Raw genomic sequence first — 19141 nt, 5'->3', positions numbered from 1 at the left:
GGTTCAAGAGATTCTTTTTTTTTTTTCTTTTTTTGAGATGGAGTCTTGCTCTGTCGCCCAGGCTGGAGTGCAGTGGCGTGATCTCTGCTCACTGCAACTTCCGCCTCCCGGGTTCATGCCATTCTCCTGCCTCAGCCTCCCGAATAACTGGGACTACAGGCGTCCGCCACCACGCCCGGCTGATTTTTTGGTATTTTTAGTAGAGACGGGGTTTCACCGTGTTAGCCAGGATGGTCTCGATCTCCTGACCTTGTGATCCACCCGCCTTGGCCTCCCAAAGTCCTGGGATTACAGGTGTGAGCCACCGTGCCCAGCCAGGTTCAAGAGATTCTTTTGCCTCAGCCTCCTGAGTAGCTGGGATTACAGGCACCCACTACCACACCTGGCTAATTTTTGTATTTTTCGTAGAGACAGAGTTTCACCATGTTGGTCAGGCTGGTCTCAAACAACTTTAAATGGGTCACCATTTTAGGAATATTCTGTTTTAGAACTTGATAGTTTTGAGTATAACTGTTTGAGAATAAAGAATATTATTTTAACAGTAATTAAAATTGTGGTTTTACTCACTCTTTCTTTTTAAAGATACTCCTGGGCATGGAAGTGGATGGGCTGAGACTCCTCGAACAGATCGAGGTGGAGATTCTATTGGTGAAACACCGACTCCTGGAGCCAGTAAAAGAAAATCACGGTGGGATGAAACACCAGCTAGTCAGATGGGTGGAAGCACTCCAGTTCTGACCCCTGGAAAAACACCAATTGGCACACCAGCCATGAACATGGCTACCCCTACTCCAGGTAGAACTCTCTCTCTCATTGGAAATAATGGTTTTTTCCTCCATAAATTATTTAATTTTTTTTCTTTGTGGTATTCTGTGTGCTATTAATGTCAACTTCTAGCAAGAATAAAGAGATATAAAAATTTAAGTCTTGGTTTGCATTTATAATGTAAAAGCAAAATAAATAATAGGGTTGATCTTAATTCTCTTTTATCTCAAAGATATATGTAATAACACAGTCTTGCACTATAGAGTATATAAAACTTTGCTTTTCTTGGTAGGTCACATAATGAGTATGACTCCTGAACAGCTTCAGGCTTGGCGATGGGAAAGAGAAATTGATGAGAGAAATCGCCCACTTTCTGATGAGGAATTAGATGCTATGTTCCCAGAAGGATATAAGGTAGTACATCAAATATGAATGAGATGGTATTTAGGATATGCCTTTATTTTAAATAGTGAAAAAAAATTGATCGAATTTGCATTGGCTTTGCCCAAATTTACTATTGTCATTCCATTCTCTTAGCTATTTCCAGGTATATTTCAGTTCCAAATAGAGATGAAAAGAAATGAACAACATGATTCTATTACTATTTGAAAGACATCTGGAGGACTTGTATACAGGTCTATCAGTTATAGTTTGAGAACTGCTGGTGCTTCAGTTTTCTAGCAGTCCCAGGAATAAGCTTATTTAGATTGTGGTTATTTTACTTGGTGCTTCACCAAGATTTTGTATACTTAAGTTTATGGATTGTCAGTGGACACAAAGAATATTCTTTTTTTTTTTTTTTTTTTAAGATGGAGTCTCACTCTGTCACCGGGTTGGAGTGCAGTGGCGTGATTTTGGCTCATTGCAACCTCTGCCTCCCAGGTTCAAGCGATTCTCTTGCCTCAGTCTCCCGAGTAGCTGGGATTATAGGCGCCTAACACTATGCCCGACTGATTTTTGTATTTTTTATAGAGACAGGGTTTCACCATGTTGGCCAGGCTGGTCTTGAACTCCTGACCTCAAATGATCCATCCCTTTCAGCCTCCCAAAGTGCTGGGATTACAGGCGTGAGTTACCGTGCCCAGCCTTCTTTTTACCATATCAATCTAAAATTTATTTTGAACTATAAAATTTTCCAAGTACCTCGTACTCAGGGAGTATTTGTTAGTCTGAAGATAGCCTGTGGTCATATAGCTGACATCATAACCAAGGGGAACCAGATAACTTTGTAAGTCATCAGAGGGCCTTTACAGAGCTTTTTCTGTTAATGACTATTGATTTTTAACAGTTCATGCATATGTTTTTTTTTTAATTTTGTTTTGTTTTAGAGACAGGGTCTCACTGTGTTGCCCAGACTGGAGAGCAGTGGCGCTGACATAGCTCGCTGCAGCCTTGAGCTCCTGGGCTCAAGTGATCCTTCTGCCTCAGCCTCCTGAGTAGCTGGGGCTACAGGCATGCACCACCATACCTGGCTAATTTTTTTATTTTTTGTAGATATGGAGTCTCACTGTGTTGCCAGGCTGGTCCCAAACTCCTAGGCTCAAAGTATCCTCCCACATTGACCTCCAAACTGCTGGGATTGTAGGCATGAGCCACTGTGTCCAGCCTTGTTTTGTTTTTGATCCCTGTTATTTATGTTAGAGTATTTGTTTCAAGTTTGCATGAAGTTTTGCCTTAAAGCTTTTTGTAGCCTCCACACAATGCTGTGGGTATAGATACAACTTACTGTTGACTGCCTGAGTGTCTTTCTCAGTCGTAGTCATTGATTTCCTTAGAGTCACTAGGAGGAAAAGTCTCCCTTAGTGAATCCTACTAATAAGCAACATCCTTACTAGTAATGTAAAAATATAGTAGACCTTTAAATCCTTAATGGTAAGTGATGCCTGTGGACTTGACATTGATTTCCCTAGGTCTCACGTCTATAGAGTATCCACTTTATCCAAAATGCTTAGTGGTCTGCTGGTGCAGACATTAACTAGCAACAAAAAGTATCTGTACAAAGTACAGATAGCATCAATGTAAATTTAACATAATTTAATCTTTAATAGACAACAATTTTAGGCTCACTGGAGAAGACTTGTATAGGTTTATCGATATGCCTAGGAAGCTGTATTTTTTTTCTTTTACTATATATTAAATTATATAAAATAGAGATGGGGTCTTGCCGTGTTGCCCAGGCTGGTCTCAAACTCCTGGGCTCAAGCGTTCCTCCCATCTCAGCCTCCCAAAGTGCTGGGATTACAGGCGTGAGACACCACACCTGGCCTGCCCAGAAGTTGTGTTTTTTTTTTTGTTTGTTTGTTTTTTGAAGTCTGTTACCAGCTTTAAAAAAAAAAAAAAAAAAAAATTCTTTGTGATTTTCAGCCTGCATTTTTTGAAATTTTACTTGTTTTGCAAAAGGTTTGATCAGGTGGTGTGTATTTTACAGGGCTTTGGCAAACATTTTGGTTTTAGTTTTTATGCATTTAACTAATTTTTTGTAGAGTTTTACACTTAAAAGATTTTATAGTACAGGAATTTATGTGATATTTTAATACTAAAATGAAACTTTTTATGTTATATGCCCCATATTAGCTTATTTCCATTTTATATAAATACTTATGAAATGTTATTTGCTCGACTAGAGCAGTTTTTTGGAATTGCTGACTCAGATTTTATAATTTTCAAATTTTTAATAATTTGACATTTTGACACACAACATGTTTGAACGTGATCAGTATTTTCTAAGCTCTTCTCTTGTATTTCCTCAGTTCCCTACACCACTGATATAATCAGTTAGCAGATGAGAAGCAGATATTTTAAGTTTCTAATTAAGATAGAAAAGCAAGATAGATGTTGTCTCCAAGCAAATGAAAATCTTATTAGCTAATAAACTAAAATATTTTAAGTGCAAATATTGTTCCTTATGCTGTTTTTTAAGTTAAGAAAATCCTGGCCGGGTGCGGTGGCTCAAGCCTGTAATCCTAGCACTTTGGGAGGCCAAGACGGGTGGATCACGAGGTCAGGAGATCGAGACCATCCTGGCTAACACGGTGAAACCCCGTCTCTACTAAAAATGCAAAAAGCTAGCCGGGCGAGGTGGCAGGTGCCTGTAGTCCCAGCTACTCGGGAGGCTGAGGCAGGAGAATGGCGTGAACCCGGGAGGCGGAGCTTGCAGTGAGCTGAGATCCGGCCACTGCACTCCAGCCTGGGCAACAGAGTGAGACTCTGTCTCAAAAAAAAAAAAAGAAAAAAGAAAAAACAAAATCCTAAACTGTCTTATAACTTTTATTAGGTACTTCCTCCTCCAGCTGGTTATGTTCCTATTCGAACTCCAGCTCGAAAACTGACAGCTACTCCAACACCTTTGGGTGGTATGACTGGTTTCCACATGCAAACTGAAGATCGAACTATGAAAAGTGTTAATGATCAGCCATCTGGAAATCTTCCATTTTTAAAGCCTGATGATATTCAGTACTTTGATAAACTATTGGTAAGTGATACTAGCAGAAATAAACTATTACATTTTGTTCCAGAATTATAAATCATAACATTTCAACTTCCCTTAACATTTTTTTCTTTTTACTGTAGGTTGATGTTGATGAATCAACACTTAGTCCAGAAGAGCAAAAAGAGAGAAAAATAATGAAGTTGCTTTTAAAAATTAAGAATGGAACACCACCAATGAGAAAGGTAAGTCTCAGTTTGTTAAATTGTCATGTTTGTTGCTTATTTATTTAATTTTAAAAAAATTTTGTAGTTTTTGTAGAGACAGGGTTTTGCCATGTTGCCCAGGCTGGTCTCAAGTGATCCTTCTGCCTTGGCCTACCTCCTAGAGTGCTGGGATTACAGGTGTGAGGCACTGCACCTGGCCAAGTTTATATTTTTAAAAATGTTTTTAATTTTTTCACCAGGAAATGTAGGCCACAAAATAGTACTGAACTATTGGTATAACCCGCTGGAGTGTGGTCTTTCCTTTACTCTTCCAAGTAGCCCAAATTGGTAAAGGTTATTTAGAAAGCTTTCCTCACAAAAAAATTAACTTTTGGTAGTGTTATATTTTTGTGTTTAGGAATTTGTAATTACTTTCTTCATCTTTATCAAGGACATAGCATGATGGAAAAAAATTTATGTAGTGTGAAGGATTTAACTTTTTTGCTTGTTTTTATTATTAATATTATATATATATGTTTGAGACAGGGTCTTGCTGTCTTGCCCGGGCTGGAGTGCAGTGGTGCAGGCTTGGCTCACTGCAACCTCTGCCTCTTGGGTTCAAGCAATTCTTCTGCCTCAGCCTCCCAAGTAGGTGGGACTACAGGCGTGCACCACCACGCCCTGCTAATTTCTGTATTTTTAGTAGAGACGGGGTTTCACCATGTTGGCCAGGCTGGTCAACTCCTGACCTCAAATGATTAACCTGCCTCAGCCTCCCAAAGTGCTGGGATTATAGGCGTGAGCCACCATGCCCAGCTGTTTGTTTTTATTATTTAAATACTCCAGGGCTCAAGAGATCCTCCTGCCTCAGTCTCCAAAAGTGTTGGGATTACAGGTGTGAGCCACCATGCCCAGCTGGAGTTAGCACAGAATTCCTTGGTTAAAAAAGCTAATAAAGATGCTGAAACATGAGATTCTCCATTTCTCAAGGCCTTTAAAATATGCTTAAAGCTTGAAGATAATTAGTGAAATTAGTGAGGGATTATATTAACACTATATGTGCCTTGGAAATGGAAGATACTTTAGGGGAAGTGAAGGCTAATTTGGTACATACCTCTGTAGTTCTTTTGTTCTATTAAATTACTCTTTTGAATTAATATAAAATTTCTATCACAGTAGTTGAAATTCCAGAGTAATTTGGATGGAAATACACTCATGCTGTCTGTGTAAAATGTGTGTAAAAGTAAACACATATTAAATTATGGAAAATCTTCTTTGAGTAATTTGCTCATTCAAAATGCTTGATTGTAAAGAAACCACACCTATTACTCTGCTCTTTTTCCCAGGCTGCATTGCGTCAGATTACTGATAAAGCTCGTGAATTTGGAGCTGGTCCTTTGTTTAATCAGATTCTTCCTCTACTGATGTCTCCTACACTTGAGGATCAAGAGCGTCATTTACTTGTGAAAGTTATTGATAGGATACTATACAAACTTGATGACTTAGTTCGTCCATATGTTCATAAGGTTTGTTCTTAATAGTGTTTCTGATAGTTTTAATATTTTAACTTTTTCAGTTAATCAATGTTAAATTTACATATCCCTCTAGACCTTTTTCTTTGCACCAGTACATATCATACATGTACAAATACAGTTTTATACAGATGTACAGATATTCGTTTTTGTCATCTTTGCCATAAGAGGTTCATATTATTTAATTTTTTCATTTGCTTTTATTGAGATTAGATTAGGATGAGAACATATGTGATTCTGTACTGTGCCAGTTAGTATTAAGAACCACTTTTTTCACCGATGGTAATTATGGTGCAGTATGTTCATAGGGCATATAAGTTATTTCTTTAAAAAATATTGAATATTAGTGTGTCACTAATAGCTCTCTTAAATTTTCATATCTATCTGGAGTTTGGACTTGTGTAATTAAAATTCTTAAACAATTTGTCCCTTGATTAATGAAAATCCTGATAATTCTAAATTTCTTGTATTAATGTTTAATTCTGTACATGAGTATTTCATCAGTAATTGATGTGAAAGTGTAGCTGCTTCTCTTTTTTCTCTTTTTCAGATCCTTGTGGTCATTGAACCACTATTGATTGATGAAGATTACTATGCTAGAGTGGAAGGCCGAGAGATCATTTCTAATTTGGCAAAGGTATTTACATTTAATTTCTAGAGAAGACAGTTTATTTCTGTTTATGGAATTACTTGATTATGGAAGGAAATGGTTGAAGATTAATATTACCAACTCATGACTGTCCTTTCTTTGTTTACTTTTTAGGCTGCTGGTCTGGCTACTATGATCTCTACCATGAGACCTGATATAGATAACATGGATGAGTATGTCCGTAACACAACAGCTAGAGCTTTTGCTGTTGTAGCTTCTGCCCTGGGCATTCCTTCTTTATTGCCTTTCTTAAAAGCTGTGTGCAAAAGCAAGAAGTCCTGGCAAGCGAGACACACTGGTATTAAGATTGTACAACAGATAGCTATTCTTATGGGCTGTGCCATCTTGCCACATCTTAGAAGTTTAGTTGAAATCATTGAACATGGTAAGTTGTAATGTAACTTTGTCTTTTTTTTTTTTTTTCTCTTTAAGAGACAGAGTCTTACCTATGTTGCCCAGACTGGACTCAAACTTTTGGGCTCAAGTGATCCTCCTGCTCAGCCTTCTGAGTAGTTGGGACTAGAGGTACACACACAGCCTGTCTACTTTTAATAGGACAGCTGTCCTAAAATTTGGGCTACTGATTTGGGGAGATAAATGGAAAGGCATAACTGTACAAACTATAGATTTTATGATGGGTTTGTAATATTATCTGCTAACAGGCTATGGTTCATATTTTGCTTTTACCTAATTTTAATGTGAACGTATTCTGCAGTTTGGCTAAATAGTTGATATATTGCGAGAATCTGGATGATATTGTGTAACTTAGGTAATGTTGGGGCATAGTTAAAACCTGTGTTTGGTTTTGTAGGTCTTGTGGATGAGCAGCAGAAAGTTCGGACCATCAGTGCTTTGGCCATTGCTGCCTTGGCTGAAGCAGCAACTCCTTATGGTATCGAATCTTTTGATTCTGTGTTAAAGCCTTTATGGAAGGGTATCCGCCAACACAGAGGAAAGGTAAATCCACCAATTACCTTTTGATTTATCTTCATTAAAGTTAAGGTGACATAAATCTAAATTACTAAAGTACATATATTTTTATTTAAAAATAGGGTTTGGCTGCTTTCTTGAAGGCTATTGGGTATCTTATTCCTCTTATGGATGCAGAATATGCCAACTACTATACTAGAGAAGTGATGTTAATCCTTATTCGAGAATTCCAATCTCCTGATGAGGAAATGAAGAAGATTGTGCTGAAGGTAATTATTCCAGATTTGTTAATGTAAACTGGATTTGTTTCATGGTTCTAAGAGAATTTTAAAGTGTTTTTTTAAAACAACAAAAAAACTGTATGTTACACCAGTACTGTTTCATTTGTTTTTAAATTTTATTTTTTAAAATTACGTAATCAGCAGTGAGTAGTCTGTTCATTTCAAGTCAGTTGATTTATTATTATTATTTTTTAACCTTTTAGGTGGTAAAACAGTGTTGTGGGACAGATGGTGTAGAAGCAAACTACATTAAAACAGAGATTCTTCCTCCCTTTTTTAAACACTTCTGGCAGCACAGGATGGCTTTGGATAGAAGAAATTACCGACAGGTAAGCTTTTATTTTAAAAGAATATTCTCAAAAATCCTTTTGACTCATTCTTTAGTCGACTTGAGTGCGTGTTATATATTATTTTTTACCTTAATTATCTCACAGTTTATATGTGCTTGATTATGAAAGGAGATGGATTTTAGTCAGCCAGTTAACTTCCATTTTGATTTTGGATTTAAGGATTAATACTCAACTGTGAGGAGATGGATTTTAGTCAGCCAGTTAACTTCCATTTTGATTTTGGATTCAAGGATTAATACTCAACTGTGAATTGATGTTTTTGTCTGGTAAATTCAGTGCTTTATCTGGCTAGATGAAACATGGACACAGTTTTACCTTGAATCATGTTAACTTATACTCATTTTTCTATGTTTGGTCACTTTTCTCTTCAACTTTAATAAATAGCAGTGAATTATTCTTATCATGTTCATTAGCTAAATAAGTAGTATATTTAGAGTATTTGGTTTTCATGATGTTGTTTTATGTCCTTGGAAAAGCAGTCTAAAAGGTTTTTTTTCTGTTCTTTTTAGTTAGTTGATACTACTGTGGAGTTGGCAAACAAAGTAGGTGCAGCAGAAATTATATCCAGGATTGTGGATGATCTGAAAGATGAAGCTGAACAGTACAGAAAAATGGTGATGGAGACAATTGAGAAAATTATGGGCAATTTGGGAGCAGCAGATATTGATCATAAACTTGAAGAACAACTGATTGATGGTATTCTTTATGCTTTCCAAGAACAGACTACAGAGGTAATGATAACTAATTATGGCACATTGCTACTGACTTTAATATTTGTAGAAAAACGTATTAGTTGTCAAGCAAATTTTTCTAGAATGCAATTGAATTTGAAGTAATTTTTAATATGCTCACTCGGTTACCAAAAAATGTTATTCTACCTCAAGTTTTAAGATTTGATGTAAAAAAACAACCACAGATGTTTGGGTGGTTAGAAAAGGTTGACTATTAGTATATTTCAACTGTGCAGTCATAAACCAAATGAATGTGTCTTTTTTTAAAATTTATTTTTTAGGACTCAGTAATGTTGAACGGCTTTGGCACAGTGGTTAATGCTCTTGGCAAACGAGTCAAACCATACTTGCCTCAGATCTGTGGTACAGTTTTGTGGCGTTTAAATAACAAATCTGCAAAAGTTAGGCAGCAGGCAGCTGACTTGATTTCTCGAACTGCTGTTGTCATGAAGACTTGTCAAGAGGTAAACTTCTTTTTCAAATTATTACTTCTTCACCAAATAGTTTAATGTAGATAGTAACATTTTAACATTATTTGTTTTATTATAGGAAAAATTAATGGGACACTTGGGTGTTGTATTGTATGAATATTTGGGTGAAGAGTACCCTGAAGTATTGGGCAGCATTCTCGGAGCACTGAAGGCCATTGTAAATGTCATAGGTATGAAATTTGCTGGTTACATAAGACTTTTTCTTGTTTTAATTTTCTTTTTCTTTTTTTTTTTGTAAGTAAAGTCTTATTTAGGATTTGGGAGGTTTTTGTTACTTTTTTTAAAAGCACTTCAAGATTGTAGTTAAGTCGGGGGATGTCACAAAAGTTTTGTTTCCCAAAACCCATTTATATTTTACTTTAAAGAGAAAAAAAGGGCAAGTTTAGGACCTATAGGAGAGGTGGGAGTAGTCACAGCTGAAAAAGCTTTGAAGTCTTGGAATACAGGACCCTAGTAGAAATAGTGTTTCAGGTGAAATATATTCTGCTATGTTCTGCTGCGAGGGGGGAAAAGGCAAACCTAAAGTTTTAATTTAGTTTTAGAACTATATGGGTATATTTAAATCTTGAATTAGTGATTATGACAGGTTTTTTACTTGCCATCAGTTTCAAGGAATATAATCAGAAAAGTGAACTGATCAAATTATTGTCTTTATTTACATACCCAAGTTTTCAATACTGTCCATTCAGTTTTCTAACCCAAAACATAGCTGTATTACAAGTGGTCTTGGATATGGAGAGCAAAGTTTTTATTCTGTTAGGGCAGTATGACAAAGAAAACAAATGGTTTCTTGTATTTAATCTTTTTTTAAAATTGATTATAACTGTTGCCAAATGTAACTCCTGCAGAGTTTAGAGGCTCTCATAACCTAGCAGAAGTCAAAATAGCTGACTGTGAGAGAGCCACTGTTTTTTCTTATTTTGTAAGAGGTATTTATGCAATATACATTTTTAAACTATTGTATTTGCATATAATCTCCAATGCAGCCCAGTGCTATACTTGAAGATAGCCACTTGCCAAAAATCATTTACATGGCCACTTGTAGGGCTCTGGTTTGCAGGGAGTTTTAAACCATATTGTTTGTCAGAGAGGCATGGGAAGAGCAATGGAGAGAGAATCAGAGCAAGTGATTCTAGTTAGAGCAAGAGCCCCTGCCAGCTGCCTCCTTTTTTCTCTCTTCATAGGTGTAAATACCATCCAAGTATGCCCTGCATTGCAGGGAGACTGGAGATCTGTTTGTTTTGCAGTTAAAGGGTAAGGGGGCCCTTTCTGGAAATTTTTGCTTTATTTACATGTTTACCTCTGGCTTATATTGTTGTGTACGGCCGGAACATAAGCTGTCCCCATATTTAAATGTCAGTGCACAAATACATTTCAGAACCAAACAAAACTTTTTTGTTATTGAGTATCCATCATTCTTTAAATCACTTCACTGATTTCTTTCATTTCTATACATAATCAAAAATTGTTAATAAAAGTTAAAAACGATTCTGAGTCTGGTCAGAATCCGGGGCTTTCTCTTTCCATAGGCAGCTGTAAGTTTATATTTATGCATAGTCACATATGACGTTGCTAAGTAAAAGGAAAGTGAACAAAAGTTGCAATTCAAATGTTGATAGTTTATTGACTTCTATTAAATAGGTATGCATAAGATGACTCCACCAATTAAAGATCTGCTGCCTAGACTCACCCCCATCTTAAAGAACAGACATGAAAAAGTACAAGAGAATTGTATTGATCTTGTTGGGCGTATTGCTGACAGGTAAGCAGATTACCCACACATTTTTATAAGCAGTATCAATTTTCAAATTTGGCCACTTTGTATTCAATTAGCAAAATTTTCTTAATGTCACTAATACAAGTGTATATGATTAGGCTGTCTAGTATTAATATTTTCAGTCAAATTTCAATTTGGATGGTAATGGGGTGGCCATGTAATTTTAGGACTAAACCTGTAAGACTAACTCTTCAGCCTTTCTGAAGAGTAATAACTCTTATTTGATGCTTAAAATGAGTTAACAATCATGTTTTTAGAACTGAATTTGCAAATTTATCCTTAAAACTTTTCCTAATGTCACAAATAATATGTGTATTTTTTAAATTAGGGGAGCTGAATATGTGTCTGCAAGAGAGTGGATGAGAATTTGCTTTGAGCTTTTAGAGCTCTTAAAAGCCCACAAAAAGGCTATTCGTAGAGCCACAGTCAACACATTTGGTTATATTGCAAAGGCCATTGGGTGAGTGTCACTTACTTCCATTAAAAAAAAAAAAATTATAATAAATTCGTTGTGGTATTGAAAAATACTTCATGTAGAAATCTCTTTGGAGGCATGGTCTGAATAATGCAGTTGAGAAAGCTCTTCATTTAACCATTGACCTTCTGATTTTTGGAATGTATTCTTAAATTCAATTTGTGTTTTTTTTTTTTTTGAGACGGAGTCTTGCTCTGTCACCCAGGCTGGACTGCAGTGATTTGATTTCAGCTCACTGCACCCACCACCACCTCCCGGGTTCAGGAGATTCTCCTGCCTCACCCTCCCCAGTAGCTGGGACTATAGGCATGCGCCATCACACCCAGGTAATTTTTGTATTTTTTAGTACAGATGAGGTTTCACCATGTGGGCCAGGCTGTTCTCGAACTCCTGACCTCAAGTGAGCCACCTATCTTTTTTTTTTTTTTTTTTTTTGAGACGGAGTCTTGCTCTGTCGCCCGGGCTGGAGTGCAGTGGCCGGATCTCAGCTCACTGCAAGCTCCGCCTCCCGGGTTTACGCCATTCTCCTGCCTCAGCCTCCCGAGTAGCGGGGACTACAGGCGCCCGCCACCTCGCCCGGCTAGTTTTTTGTGTTTTTTTTTTAGTAGAGACGGGGTTTCACCGTGTTAGCCAGGATGGTCTCGATCTCCTGACCTCGTGATCCGCCCGTCTCGGCCTCCCAAAGTGCTGGGATTACAGGCTTGAGCCACCGCGCCCGGCCGAGCCACCTATCTTGACCTCCAGAAGTGCTGAGATTACAGGCGTGAGCCACCACACCCAGCCGGTAGTCTTAAATTTTTAATTGAATTAAAATAGATGGAAGGGTTTAAGATTTACTTTAATTATACTTTAGGTGTTTTCAGGGAGGGAAACAGTACCATTTTCAGAAAAATACAAAATGTGTGCTGGTCTTTTAGGATATTGCTTAAACTATTAAGGCAAATTTTTAGTCTCACAGCATCATTTAAGTCTCATATTAATGCTTTATGTGTTTTAAAAGTTGTATTATGGATTGTTTGAGCTCAGGAGTTTAAGGTTACAGTGAGCTGTGATTGTGCCAGTGTACTCCAACCTGGGCAACAGGGCGAGACCCTGTCTCTAAAAAAAAAAAAAACAAAAATGCTATTCTAACATTACTCCGCGGATTTAACTGAATTATAGCTGCTTTGTGAGATAATCTATGGTGGTTTGCTTCCATTCCATCACAACTAAAGTAGGAAAAAACAGTCATTATAGAAAACGAGACACCACATGTCCATGTGGCTTAAGAAAATGTGTTCAAGGAATATGACATGTGAACGTCTGATTAATTAGATAGAATTAACCAGACCACACCCCCTCCCCTAACACACACTAATTTCTCTCCTGTTTTGGTAGCATAATATTTATTTCAGTGGTGATGGAGTCAAGAAATTTGTAGTGAATAGCTGTTGTGCAAGCTTTTATCCCCAATGTCCCTCTAAGTTTATGTCAAAGAAGAGGCAAATAGATGCAGCAAATTGTGTAGGAGGGAAGATAAAAGAAAAGAGATTTTATATGGTTTATAATGGGAGACCACAATTCAGATATTCCCCTCACCACTGCTACCTAGTTCTAGTGCCCATTTTGACAACTCAGAATTACTCACTTTAAACATTTAGTTAAATTTCTTTATATTTCAGAAAGTTTAAAAACTGAAAATTACATATGAAAATTAATTTGAGTTAACTTAAATTTTTTTTTTTTTTTGAGAAGGAGTGTCACTCTGTCACGCAGGCTGGAGTGCAATGGCATGGTCTCAGCTCACTGCAACCTCTGCCTTCCAGGTTCAAGTGGTTCTCCCACCTCAGCCTCCCAAGTAGCTGGGACTACAGGCGTGTGCCACCACACTCGGCTAATTTTTGTGTCTTTAGTAGAGACGGGGTTTCACTATGTTGGCCAGGTTGGTCTCGAACTCCTGACCTCGTGATCCGCCTGCCTCGGCCTCCCAGAGTGCTGGGATTGCAAGCGTGAGCCACTGCATCTGGCCAAAATTTTTAAAATTTGTACAGCTGTGACCTCTGATCTTCTCAGGGTTAACTTTTTTAAACTGACCTTTTAATTTATATGAAATTTTAATGTAGAAACAATGCCAGTGACTTGGAAGTATTGGGTTTTATAAAATTACTGAGTTCCCTGTAATTATTAATATTTAAAAGTTTTCATCTTTATGCATTTTTTTCTTCCATAAATTTTTGACTTATAATGTAACAGCTTGTTGACCCATTTTTTTTTCAGCCCTCATGATGTATTGGCTACACTTCTAAACAACCTCAAAGTTCAAGAAAGGCAGAACAGAGTTTGTACCACTGTAGCAATAGCTATTGTTGCGGAAACATGTTCACCCTTCACAGTACTCCCTGCCTTAATGAATGAATACAGAGTTCCTGAACTGAATGTTCAAAATGGAGTGTTAAAGTCACTTTCCTTCTTGTTTGAATATATTGGTGAAATGGGAAAAGACTACATTTATGCTGTAACACCGTTACTTGAAGATGCTTTAATGGATAGGTAAGTGACTTGAACTGATGATAAGAAAATAATTATAACTCTTCCTTCATTTTAGAATATCCTGAAATAGTTATTAGATGACTTTTTACTGTAATGTAGTTAAAGAAAAAAATGCTAGCCTGGAGTCTTGGGACATTGTAAATATGACTTATTATTTTAAAATAATGTGCACACTGTAGTGATTCCCCAGACTTCCTTTCAAGTTCCCCCACCCCCTTTAAATCTCTTTTCATATCTGTTGAAGTAAATACATTTTGAAAAGGGTTGATTGATAATCTTTTGTTTTCAAAATTGGTCAAATATAGTTAGAGGACATGATGAGCAGGAGCTAATCAGTGTGGCAGCGACCTGATCTTTTTAGCTTTTTATTGCAGGTAAAGGATAGGTTTCTCTTAAGCCTTTGAATTACTGAACATAGCCTGCCAGAGCTACACTCTTCCTATTGCAGGTCCCTGGTGTTTCAGATAGTGACCACCAGTACAGTACTGTTCGAGTTATTTGACAGCTAATACCTTTTTACCATCTAGACTGATGCACAGCCTTAAACACAGAAGTAACTGAAGAAAGTGCAAAGGAAAGTACAGGCATAGTAAGGGAAAGAACTGTTTCACTGGCTCTTTATTTTTCAGGAGAGAGAAGTTACTCAAATCAGAGCCCATTCACATACTTTTGTGTACAGATTAAAGTTATTCATTAATAACCTTCTGAAAGGGAGACTTAACTGGACTTGACAAGTTACCAGAAAGTGTATATGCAAGACATGGAAGCAAAGTAAGAATTGTGCTCTGTAAAAGCCTGGCTGCCCAGGGCTAAAAAAAATGAGGGTAAATCACCCTTGCTCCATATTCCTCAGTGAGAAGTGCGTGAGGACCATAGTGCAGTCATTAATGTATGTCACCTGCAGTTAAAAACTTTGTTCTGTGTACTAAGAAGTGGAGGGAGTAATTCCATTGAAAATTACTAAATGAAAAGAATACTTCAGTTGGAAATTTTATTAATGAGGAATACTGCTTCATTCTTATGCTGAATGACATTATTAAAATAAATAAGAAAAACAAGAATATTAGTAAATACAAGTGTTTTTCTCTTTTGATGTGGTCTGTGCTACTATCTTTGGAGCAAAGTGTGGAAACTCATTTTGTTTTTTAGACGGACTTTCGCTTTGTCGCCCAGGCTGGAGTACAGTGGCACGATCTCGACTCACTGCAGCTTCTGCCTCCCAGGTTCAAGTGATTCTCCTGCCTCAGCTCCCAAGTAGCTGGGACTACAGGCACGTGCCACCGTGCCCAGCTAATTTTTTGTATTTTTGGCAGAGATAGGGTTTCACCATGTTAGCCAGGATGGTCTCTATCTCCTGACCTTGTGATCCACCGGCCTTGGCCTCCCAAAGTTCTGGGATTACAGGCATGAGCCACTGTGCCTGGCCTGGAAACTCATTTTCATACCCGTTGCAAATCCCAGTGTGTTAGCCAATGAGCTCATACTTGGTTGAATAATTGTGGAATGAATAACTGATTGATTTTTCATGAACATAAACTCAGTTAACATAGGAGATGGTAGTTACTTCTGTAGGTTTGAAAAAATTGTTGATCTTTTCTTCCTCTCCCCAGATTGAGTTATTGAAACTTAAACTTTACGTGAGAAGGGAATTTAATTTTAATTTAGTTACCTATTATATCCAGTATCTGAAGTACTAGTAAAGATTTAAGTTTATAATCAAGAGTTTAAAATGATTTGGGAGGCCAAGGTGGGAGGATCACTCGACCCCGGGAGCTCAAGATCAGCTTGGGCAACATAGCGAGGCCCTCCCTATCTCTAACAATAAAAATTTTTTTAAATAATTTTTCTTTTTTCTTTTTTTTTTTGAGACAGAGTTTCGCTCTTGTTGCCTAGGCTGGAGTGCAACAGCATGACCTCGGCTCACTGCAACCTCCGCCCCCCAGGTTCAAGTTATTCTCCTGCCTCAGCCTCCCGAGTAGCTGGGATTACAGGCGTGCGCCAGAACGCCTGACTAATTTTTGTATGTTTAGTAGAGACGGGGTGTCGCCATGTTGGCCAGGCTGGTCTAGAACTCCTGACCTCAGGTGATTCACCTGCCTCGGCCTCCCAAAGTGCTGGGATTATAGGCATGAGCCACCATGCCCAGCCTGAAAAGTAATTTTAAAAAAGAGAAAAAAGTTTAAAATAAGATATTACCGTTTGTTATTCATACATTAGAATCACATACCTCCTCTTTAATAGCATAATAAAGCCAAGATTTCACAGAGCCCTCCTGCTCATATTCCTTCTAAAAGTTAATTAAAAGGCTAGGTGCGGTGGCTCACGCCTATAATCCCAGTACTTTGGGAGGCTGAGGCGGGCAGATCACAATGTCAAGAGATCAAGACCATCCTGGCTAACATGGTGAAACCCTATCTCTGCCAAAAATACAAAAAATTAGCTGGGCATGGTGGCACATGCCTGTAGTCCCAGCTACTCAGGAGGCTGAGGCAGGAGAATTGCTTGAACCTGGGAGGCAGAGGTTGCAGTGAGCCAAGATCACACCACTGCACTCCAGCCTGGGCGACAGAGTGAGACTCTGTCTCAAAAAAAAAAAAAAGTTAATTAGAAAATATGGCTTAATTGTTGAGCCATAGTGAAGCTTGAGTCATTAAAGCAAAAGTTCTCAAGTGGAAGCATTAGTTATTCTAAAGGATATATTAGACACACGAAATGTTAGGATGACTTCACATCTATTCAGTGCACTGAATTAGTAATTTCGTTTCCAGCGGGCAGGTGAATATTTCCTGTAAAACTAAGACCATATCTTGAAGGATTTTTTCCCCTTTTATAAGACTGTATCTTAAAGGACTTTTTTCCCTTCCCTTATAGAGACCTTGTACACAGACAGACGGCTAGTGCAGTGGTACAGCACATGTCACTTGGGGTTTATGGATTTGGTTGTGAAGATTCGCTGAATCACTTGTTGAACTATGTATGGCCCAATGTGTTTGAGACATCTCCTCATGTAATTCAGGCAGTTATGGGAGCCCTAGAGGGTCTGAGAGTTGCTATTGGACCATGTAGAATGTTGCAGTATTGTTTACAGGTAAGTTAAAATTTTTTTTTTTTAAATTGGTGAATTTCTTTTTTTTTTTTTTTTTTTTTTTGAGACGGAGTCTCGCTCTGTCGCCCAGGCTGGAGTGCAGTGGCCGGATCTCGGCTCACTGCAAGCTCCGCCTCCCGGGTTCACGCCATTCTCCTGCCTCAGCCTCCCGAGTAGCTGGGACTACAGGCGCCCGCCGCCTCGCCCGGCTAGTTTTTTGTATTTCTTAATAGAGACGGGGTTTCACCGTGTTAGCCAGGATAGTCTCGATCTCTTGACCTCGTGATCCGCCCGTCTCGGCCTCCCAAAGTGCTGGGATTACAGGCTTGAGCCATCGCGCCCGGCCTTTTTTTTTTTAATAATACTTTAAGTTCTGGGATACATGTGCTCAATGTGCAGGTTTGTTACATAGGTATACATGTGGCATGGTGGTTTGCTGCACGTATCAACCCATCATCTAGGTTTTAAGCCCCGCATGCATTAGGTATTTGTCCTAATGCTCTCCTTCCCCTTTCCCCCCACTCCCTGTAAGTTAAAGGTTTTTAAAAGATTACTTAGCAAGAAAAGTAGTGTGTTGAATTAAGTAACTTTTCCTGATTATCAGTAGGGTATATTGTGCCATAAGGTAGAACAATTGTGTGGTGACGGGGGAGTGCGTTTTGTCTCTTCCCTTTTAGCTTTGTATAATTACTAGGCCTCCCCCCCCCACTCCCCAAGGGAAATAATTTTGAATCGTATCTTTATGATTTGTTAATTTTGTTAAGGTTATGTGTGTTCTTGAAAATTGAAATAATGTAACTGTTCAATATTATTTTAGGGTCTGTTTCACCCAGCCCGGAAAGTCAGAGATGTATATTGGAAAATTTACAACTCCATCTACATTGGTTCCCAGGATGCTCTCATAGCACATTACCCAAGAATCTACAACGATGATAAGAACACCTATATTCGTTATGAACTTGACTATATCTTATAATTTTATTGTTTATTTTGTGTTTAATGCACAGCTACTTCACACCTTAAACTTGCTTTGATTTGGTGATGTAAACTTTTAAACATTGCAGATCAGTGTAGAACTGGTCATAGAGGAAGAGCTAGAAATCCAGTAGCATGATTTTTAAATAACCTGTCTTTGTTTTTGATGTTAAGCAGTAAATGCCAGTAGTGACCAAGAACACAGTGATTACATACACTATACTGGAGGGATTTCATTTTTAATTCATCTTTATGAAGATTTAGAACTCATTCCTTGTGTTTAAAGGGAATGTTTAATTGAGAAATAAACATTTGTGTACAAAATGCTAATTTGTGTGTGTTTTTTGAACATGACTTGTAAAATGCAGAACTTTGATAAAGTATTGGTTTATGTGGAATAAGTGGCTTAATTTCATTTTCTGTCACCTGGTTAATAGGAAGTAGTTAGCCAAATAAAAATTATATGAAGTGATGGCATCTTTGTCAAAATTCCATTGTTCTGTTAATAATGACAGCAAGAACAGTAGCCTCAGGAGGTGTTCCCCTCAAACTAGCACAACCATTCCATCATCATAGAAAAGTAGCACTTATTGCTAAACTGTCTTGAATATTTTGTACTTACATAGCGCCTTTCATCTCTTGATTTCTCAAAATGCTTTATGAACATGTTTAAAGGAAGTGGTTTAAGTCTTGTCCAACGCTTGAAAGTCTGCTGTGTTTAACAAGTGAGGAATTTAACTTTACTTCAAACCTGCTTTCTGCCTATTAGGAGTGAGGATACCTAAGTAATGCTGATAGAACGGATTCCTTATGTACTGTGATAATATACAGTGGCAGCAGCTAAAATGTCTAGGTTTGCTTAGCTTTGTATTCAGTAATAAGTTGATCTAAGAGTTCAGCATAAACTGAATGAAATGCCATTTAATGATAGAGGAACC

General features: G+C 37.8%; 1 protein-coding gene and 1 non-coding gene across 5 annotated transcripts in view; one reads left to right on the top strand and one right to left on the bottom strand.

The window, feature by feature from the left end:
* The window catches only part of SF3B1 (splicing factor 3b subunit 1), a 48698-nt gene extending 30165 nt beyond the window's left edge, over positions 1–18533 (top strand). For 2 of the 4 annotated variants that reach the window (XM_007965739.3, XM_007965740.3), the window contains 18 exons: positions 583–795; positions 1058–1179; positions 4040–4237; positions 4336–4437; positions 5745–5924; positions 6481–6567; positions 6694–6964; positions 7391–7536; positions 7632–7778; positions 7994–8119; positions 8650–8871; positions 9153–9335; positions 9421–9532; positions 11004–11124; positions 11468–11599; positions 13871–14143; positions 17015–17231; positions 18046–18533. In XM_007965739.3, coding sequence (XP_007963930.1) covers positions 583–795; positions 1058–1179; positions 4040–4237; positions 4336–4437; positions 5745–5924; positions 6481–6567; positions 6694–6964; positions 7391–7536; positions 7632–7778; positions 7994–8119; positions 8650–8871; positions 9153–9335; positions 9421–9532; positions 11004–11124; positions 11468–11599; positions 13871–14143; positions 17015–17231; positions 18046–18204 — 3011 coding nt within the window. In that variant the 3' untranslated portion in view covers positions 18205–18533. Of the gene's footprint in view, positions 1–582; positions 796–1057; positions 1180–4039; positions 4238–4335; positions 4438–5744; positions 5925–6480; positions 6568–6693; positions 6965–7390; positions 7537–7631; positions 7779–7993; positions 8120–8649; positions 8872–9152; positions 9336–9420; positions 9533–10546; positions 10617–11003; positions 11125–11467; positions 11600–13870; positions 14144–17014; positions 17232–18045 lie in introns of those variants that run through there. The other 2 variants (XR_012094257.1, XR_005241483.2) reach the window with 2 other exon arrangements.
* On the bottom strand, positions 4661–4796 carry LOC119625507 (small nucleolar RNA SNORA4). The gene has a single exon (XR_005241700.2). It is a non-coding gene; the product is annotated as a small nucleolar RNA SNORA4 (small nucleolar RNA).
* Positions 18534–19141: the final 608 nt, after the last annotated feature.

This window comes from Chlorocebus sabaeus, chromosome 10, assembly GCF_047675955.1.
Source record: "Chlorocebus sabaeus isolate Y175 chromosome 10, mChlSab1.0.hap1, whole genome shotgun sequence".
In the NCBI taxonomy this organism is placed as follows: domain Eukaryota; kingdom Metazoa; phylum Chordata; class Mammalia; order Primates; family Cercopithecidae; genus Chlorocebus; species Chlorocebus sabaeus.
Note: the sequence above shows the minus strand (reverse complement) of the source record. Positions and strands in the feature narration are given on the sequence as shown.